General features: G+C 37.2%; 1 protein-coding gene across 1 annotated transcript; it reads right to left on the bottom strand.

The window, feature by feature from the left end:
• Window positions 1–3,851: 3,851 nt before the first annotated feature.
• LOC21408239 (glycine-rich domain-containing protein 1) lies at window positions 3,852–5,673 on the bottom strand. Its single transcript, XM_010106267.2, has 4 exons — window positions 5,516–5,673; window positions 4,944–5,180; window positions 4,391–4,549; window positions 3,852–3,954 (listed from the first exon to the last, which is right to left on the bottom strand). The coding sequence occupies exons 1-4, from the start codon at window positions 5,671–5,673 to the stop codon at window positions 3,852–3,854; spliced, it is 657 nt and encodes a 218-aa protein (XP_010104569.2).
• Window positions 5,674–7,751: the final 2,078 nt, after the last annotated feature.

Consider the following 7,751-nt stretch of genomic DNA (forward strand, 5'->3'; position numbering starts at 1 on the left):
ACGTCGTTTCAGAATATGACGCCGGTAGCGGTAGACGGAAGACAAGGTGTCACGGCAGGCGCCGGCGCCGGGGTCTTGAATCAGGATGGTAAGGTGGTTGTTGGCAAGGTTTCCCAGGCCTCTGCAATGTAAGTTAAGAGGATATGATATTTGGATTAGTTTTACATACACTTATTATTAATTGTTGAAAATAAGAAAGAACGAAAGGAAGGATTTTTATATATTAATTAATATAGTATATAGTATAGGTTTTCGGTGAATGTTTGTTTGTTTGGTGTGATTTTCTGGAAATGGGGAAACCTTTTTTCTGGTGTTTGGTGGTGTTTGTCTTGACATTGTTCGTTGTGCATACGAGGAGTGTAAATTTTTATTGCTTTGTGATTACCTGTTTATTAGCAGCTATTTATCTAGATTCTGCTGATTTACTGAAACCTTGAAATTTATATAATATTTCTTATGCAAAAGTAAGATGTAAAAGATGGTTAACAAGAAGAAGGGAAATGCTTAAAACCCCAAACAAAACAAACGCCATTGGGATTAGGCGCCATTTCTTATTTTAAGAGAGATCTGTATTTTGATATGTTTTTATCATGATAGATTTATTTATTTTTCGAAAAAGAGTTACAAACAGCGAATGACCCAAAACACAAACACCAATGCTTTCTATTTATTTATACAAGCACATGCTTCACTTTGGATAACTAGTTAAATTACATTCTGCACTTTTTATCTTTTTCCCGCTGAAGTAGTTTTGTTGGCATCTTTTGTCCTTTTGGTGTGAATAAAGTTCTTCAAAGGTAACATTGTTGGGCCGCTCAGTTTCAAACACTGAAGGTAATTTTATGGCTCGTTTGGTTTATACGTTTAACTTTTAAGTTTAAACAGAAATTTTAATATTTTATGGCCCGTTTAGTTCATACGTTTAAACTTTCAGAAATTTCAATTATATATATAATACTGTAGCAAAAAGATCTAAACAATAATTCAAACTTATAAAACAAATGCATGGTAAAGCTCTGCCTTCGTAATTGTTATATAATTGAGAGAAATTATTTGTACATTACTAAATGGATTTCGAGTTGATTCAAAATTTTAAGTCGGACCTACCTTGTTTCTGTTGTTGGAGGAAAAGGAATGGGCCATCGAGTTTGTCTATCTTTGTTATACAAGTGGGGCTCTTTACATGGAGGGTTCATTTGAATAGAGTAATGGGTATCTTTTAGAATTTCTGTTATTTCCAGACAAAATCAAATCTTACTGCAGGTATTGCTGAAACCTTTTATGCTGAACATTTGTCCCCTTTTAGGGCATGTGCTATGGAACCATGTACCAAGTAACTATGAGCTTCAGCAAATGACTATATATAATTCTGGATTTCGTCGTCTCTAGTTATACTCGTCTAATCCCATGCAATAAGGCTGCAATCAGCACATATATGTATATATATATTATGTTATATATTATATGTTTGTTTGTTTTTCAATTGTCATGCAATTTCTTACACCCTAGTTAAAACAGGACAGAAATGGTTTACTTTACAAGGTGAATAGGATCGCTGGAGAATGACCCTTGCTATTACACAACCGATTAGCTTTTTATTCACCAAGATATAGTCTTGGTTCTAAAAGGTTCCATATTGCGCAGTCTATTACATACATGTCTATCCATCTGCTGCTTATACACAACAACGGCCTTCTGCGGCTAATATAAGTGCATCGACATAGCAAGAACCATCTGTGACTAGCGTCCGTGCATCAACACAGCTAGAGCCATCAGCTGGTGTGCTGACATTGAAGCCAAAACCACTGCCTTTTTCTAACGTCGCCTCCACCGCCACAGCTACTCCCACAGCCACCATAACCTCCACAGTTTCTCACTCTATCTTTGTGCCAGTTGTGCCTGGACATCCGCGGGTCGTGTTTCATTGTGGATTGACGCTTGTAACCGTTTTGTCCACGGGTTTTGCTTCCTCCTTTTTTCGATTTCTACAGTCTCTAGCGGCTTTAGTTGGACTCCATTGGTAGTAAAGTTATTGTAAGCATCTTTGCTCAAAATGTCAGACAAAATAAAGGCTGACAAGACCCCGGGCAATAACAGCCAGTCTTCCCCATCAAGTAACCAACTTTAGTCAGACTCACAAAGATGCTTGTTCAACGCTCTTTTACATTCAATAAACAGACAACTATACCTCTTAGAAATCCAGTTTTTACAAGTTGAACAAAGCCATGGATTTTCCGTCAGGATTTTCAGCTGAAAATTTAACGGCTGCTATGAAATTCTTCTCATTTATCGCTTTGACACAGTTCTTAGCCTCATACCCCATTCAACGGGGAATTATAATTACCTTTAATCAAGAATACATAGAGAATTTGGTTAGTTTTCTCTGCGTGACATTCATCAACATCATATTCAGTCATCTACGTCCAAGTGACATTGATGCTTGCTCGCCTTTTCGCTTCCATTAGCTTGAAAATATGTTCATCTTCCCATATGTTATCGCGAGCTGAAAGAACCAGTAAGAGTTAATCAAAGACCACCCTTTTACAACAAATTCTGCAATCACAAGTGCCTCTCCGGAGGGAGCCATTCCTATCACTTTTTTTTTTGGCTGTCATTTTTTCTTGCTTACGCTGAATGCCAGTAATTCATCTCAAAGAGGCAGAAATTATCACTTGGAGTCTTATAGATCCCCATGCATATAATTCACCAAATACAACTTGGTCATCTAATATTTAGAATATTGAAAACGTCACGGCGGTTTGATCACAATTCTGTTACGTTAACAGTAATTCTAGTTTCATAACAAGAGTAATCAAGACGTGATGATCTACAATTCAGGTCACTGACACATATTTCAAATCTAAATGGCAATACCATATATAGATATTCTTATGGTAGATATTGACTCATTGTTAACTGTGAAGTACCTCATTTGGAGACTGATAAGCTCGTTATTAGCCTCATCCACTTTAGATCTCCCGCTTTTGGAATTTTGAGAAGAGTTTGAAAATGGACGGGACCAAACCATGTGCAGCTTATATGGTGAGGCGGTGAGGGAGTTCAAGGAGAGAGCGAGGCGTAGACTCATGTGCTTCAAATCAGTACCTCCAGAACTTGGGATCAACTCAAAACCACTTCTCAACTGTCAGCTTGGAAGCTGGCTTTAGGAGGTCTACTAGAGAGATTTCTGCAGTGCCCAACACTTAAATAGGATTTGATTTTGGCAAGCTTGAAGATGAATATGACGTTAGTTCGAAAACCAGCTCTCCAGTAGGTTCAAATTGGAAAACAGCAACCTGGTGCTGTGCTGATAAGAAGAAAGGTCTAAACTTCTCTTGGTGTGAAGAACATATCTGGTTGTTTCTTTCTAGAGGAGACAAAGAAGCTGCCCTTGTCCCCGGTTGGTATATCTATAACCGCCACAATTTCCAGCATGACCTGGATGTCAATTAGAATCCATAAAGTGTAATAAGAATCATATCTGTTGTCTGGTTACTGAATTAGCTAGCTCATATAAAGCAAAAACATAGTAAACATGAGTACCGGTTGGGTGATGTTCATCATACGGATCAAATTTAATCGCGCAATGATATACAACATGACATGTGATTCATGTAGTGATCATAATTACTGGTGAGAACAACTCGAGTTAGTCTGAATCATAATGAAGTTAAAGATGACAGATGACAAATTATAACTCCACTAGCTTTCTTCTCCGGAGATGAATCACTTTCCAACACCCATCTAGCGCGACCTTCTCCTCTATGTCCTATGATGGCTGCAAATCGTTTCAAATCCACACCAAGAGGAGGTGGGACACTGGCAGTGCCTCTGTACATTGCTCCCGCCCTCTAGTAGCTTGAACCAAATGTCTCTTCCCATTGCTTGGTGGTCTCGGAAAATCCGACATCTTGCTTTTGTCCTTTGGTTCTATCAGTGGCTGTATCATCATGACTTAAAACCGCAATAATTGTCATGAAAACTTTACAGTAAGAAGAAGGGTGTAACTGATATGAGGTCAATTTCGTAAGTTGGCTGTTAGGATCCTGGTTGAGTCCCACATTGCTAAGTATGGGCTTAGCATGTGGGTTTATAACCATTTGGGCACCCTCTCCCTACAAGCTAGCTTTTGGGGATGAGTTCTACCCAAGGGTTATAACAATTGGTATCAGAACATGCTCCTCCTTAGGCCCACGTTGCGGAAGGGGCGACCTGGAAAGGCCAGAGTGGGCCATCCAGAGTGGGCCGCCGTGGACGTCGGTGTCGGAAGCGTGGTGGTATGTTAGGATCCTGGTTGAGTCCCACATTGCTAAGTATGGGCTTAGCATGTGGGTTTATAACCACTTGGGCACCCTCTCCCTACAAGCTAGCTTTTGGAGATGAGTTCTACCCAAGGGTTATAACATTGGCGCACAAAATCTCTTTGTAGACCTCTCCTTGTTTCTCTTGATCATGCGCAAAAACACCTTTGAATCTGGCCACGGCTCCTTCCACATCGAGATTGTCATTCATGTGGGTCTGGATACCTGTTGGGGTTATTGGTTTCATACTTCAGAAAAATGGGTAGGGGAAAATGAGTGCAAGGACATTGTTAAGAGGACAAAAGCGGTCCAATCAAGTACTGTAATTCTCTTAAATCAATATTTTGAGATTTTGATAACTTACATGGGAGGACCCTCGTCTGCAGTCCGATTCTAAGGGCCAAAAACTAAGTTCCATAGCTTATAAGTGTAGAAATAATGGACTGTTTTTATCATTCTCTCATTTGTAAATCCCATTGGATAAATGATGTGCAACATCTAAAACAGATGAATAGCAATTTTGGTGCTTAATTGAACCTTAAACGAGATCAGAACTTTTGAGAACGAAGGATGATCTTTCTGTAGATACCATGAGGATTGAAGCAAGAAAAAGGGACAAGGGACAACTACCAACTTGATTACCTGGTAAAAGAAAGAAGTTCGCCTTTTGGCAGCCGAGAGTAGATCAATTTTGGTGCTTTTTGAAGCTTCAAACTTTTTTCCGGATGTCGGAGAAGAAGCAGTTCATAAGCCTCATTAGGATTAACCCTGTTCCATATTTTTTCCATCTGCTTCTTGCACGTTTTTTGAACAGATGATATAACATTTCGGTTGTCAAGTATTTTACCATAGAGACTCACAGTCTGTGTTGTAACCAACCTGGAAAAAAAAAAAAGAGAAAAAAAAAAAACCAAACAAATGTAGCTTGGATGAGAAACACATTTTTCTGGTGGATCATGGAAGAACATTTCACAAATTATGTCAAGTTTTTAGCCTGAGAATCCGACCGGGTTAAGCCTATGACAATGCCAAATCCATTCACAATCCAAAGGCACAACTAAAGGGCCTTCTAAAATCTTAGACTCGGTATGTTTGGCAAGTAAGGGAAGCCAATGATATTAGTACCTGAAATTAGCAGAGAACAAAAATTATGTTCTCTTGATTTTCCAAAAAATTCAAAATTCCTTGATTCACAAGTAATGAAATTAGCATACTGGTGAATGTCCCTTTCTAAGGCGGGGCCACCATAGAGGTACCAGTTCCGATCAATAGCAGCTACAAAATTGTTGCTATTGTTTAGCTGCAGCGCAAGGTCGTCACTTCTCTCAATCTTTTGTGCTTCTAACCTTTCAAATTCTTTCTTTTTATCCATTTCTCACTTGAAAATCAGACTAACCAAAGAAGGAAAAAAAAAAAAAAAATCTTTGAATTCAGTTGTGTAACCTGAAAACCAGATAAGGAAACGGGGTAGGCCCTGTGAATTAAATTATAGGTCGAAAAAGGTGTCAAACCAAAGAAAAAAGAAAAGAAAAGAAAAGAGAGACAAGTAAGGGAGGAGATCATGTGATTTGTTAGTTAAGATTTGATAGGTAAGTTCAGATATATACTGTAGTGTACAAAATCCAAACGGGAAGTTTGAGAAATGAGCAAAGCACCCAATTGCCCTTTCTTATTAAACAACAATTGCCCATGTTGGCCTCAATTCTATGGCCATGCTCACACTTTTGGATCTCCAGTGTACTACCTGAAAATGGTTAGTTTTAGTGGAAATTCATAACAAACACAGAGGGATGAGATTTCTCTATTACTTAGAGAACTGATATTCTGATAAGTGGTTGAGGATCAACAAAAGTATTATTATGTTTAGTTGTCATGGGTTGGGTGTGAACTCCTTGTAGGGTATCTGGGCAATTAAAGCAATCAATGAAACAACTGTTACTTTGTTAGACTGTTAATATCAGTTGCAAGATTTTAAATGTATGATGTCCCTTACTCGCTTGAATGTAAAAATCCTTCAAATCTTGTTGAACCCATAAATAAATGGGGATAAGTACTTAAAAAACTTTCCTCGTGTTTTTTATTTCATGTAAAAAACGTCCCTTTTGGCTACATTTGGTCACACTTACTATGAGAAAAAATAGCATTTTAATAGACCACAAAACACCTTAAGTTTGATTAATTAAATCAATCTCGCAGTTAAAATGGTTTTTTTTTTCCTGCTTCGCAAATTGATTAAATCTGAAAAGTGAAATTAAACACACAAGATGATAATGACATTTCTAAAAACACAGGATAAAATGCGGACACAAGGGATTTTAGATACTTATACCTAATAAATAATACGACTTTGAAAAATAATGCATCCGACCTACTGAGGTTCATTTTTTCCCTTGTTAAAATTACAAGGGTCTGAATTGATTTGATACTGACGAGTGAACAATTTGCAACCTTTTGAGGAAATTTGACACGCATCTATATTCATTTATGATAGAAAGATACAAGTCATACACCTAACATAGTTAGACTTGCACACCCAAGATACAAAAAAAAAACACCTTTGAGTTCATTGTCAATGTCAATGGCCTTTGTTAATTTCAATCTGACACCTAACTTAAGCCCACTTGTACTTAACAAGGAATTGAGATATTGACCTCATTGCTGAAGTTATCAGCACACAAAAAATGTTCCATTTTTTTCATCAATTTGAAACTCTAACACCTCTTGTACATTTTTATTCATGTGTTCATGGGCATTTTAATAGTCATGAATTCAGGAAGAAAAAAAAAGGGGGTCCCTCTTGATTTGCAATTTTGCACTACTCAAACTTGATTAGTAGAGAGACTTTTTTAGAAGATTATTAAGAAGTGGAATGAGGATGACGTCCAAAGTGGAAGCAAGACATGAGGAGAAAAAAATTAGAGTAAAAGGAAAGTGAGTGGGAAGTGGACCTCCCTCACTTTCATTTTTCAACTACAAAGTAGGTATGAAATTATGGGCTTCACATAGGAGGCAAAATAATAATAATAATAATAATAATAATCCTTTATTATATGATATGATTTAAAGGAGAAAGGAAATTTTATGTTTTGAATATCTACTCCTCTTTCTCAATATTTACACTGTGGTGATGCTTATCCAAACTCCAAAACAATATTCAAACACAACTTACAAGGCAATCATCTTTTTGAAGGATAAGCCAAAAGTAGCCACTTTGAATTCCAAGAAGCATCCAAGCTTTTCCATGTTGTAAGATCAACTCTGACATTATTGTCTTATGTTTTTTTTTTTTTTTTTTTTTTTTTTTTTTTTTTTTTTTTTTTTTTTTTTATGCCTAGTGTTAGGCGAGGCCTCTAGTAACAAAATTCACCTTGATAAATTTATTTATGAAAATTTTGCCTGGAAAAAAAAGTATGTTTCTTTCTAGGGCCGTTTAGTTCGCTGATTCGAGTT

The sequence above is a fragment of the Morus notabilis genome, unplaced genomic scaffold, assembly GCF_000414095.1.
Source record: "Morus notabilis unplaced genomic scaffold, ASM41409v2 Scaffold485, whole genome shotgun sequence".
Lineage (NCBI taxonomy): Eukaryota > Viridiplantae > Streptophyta > Magnoliopsida > Rosales > Moraceae > Morus > Morus notabilis.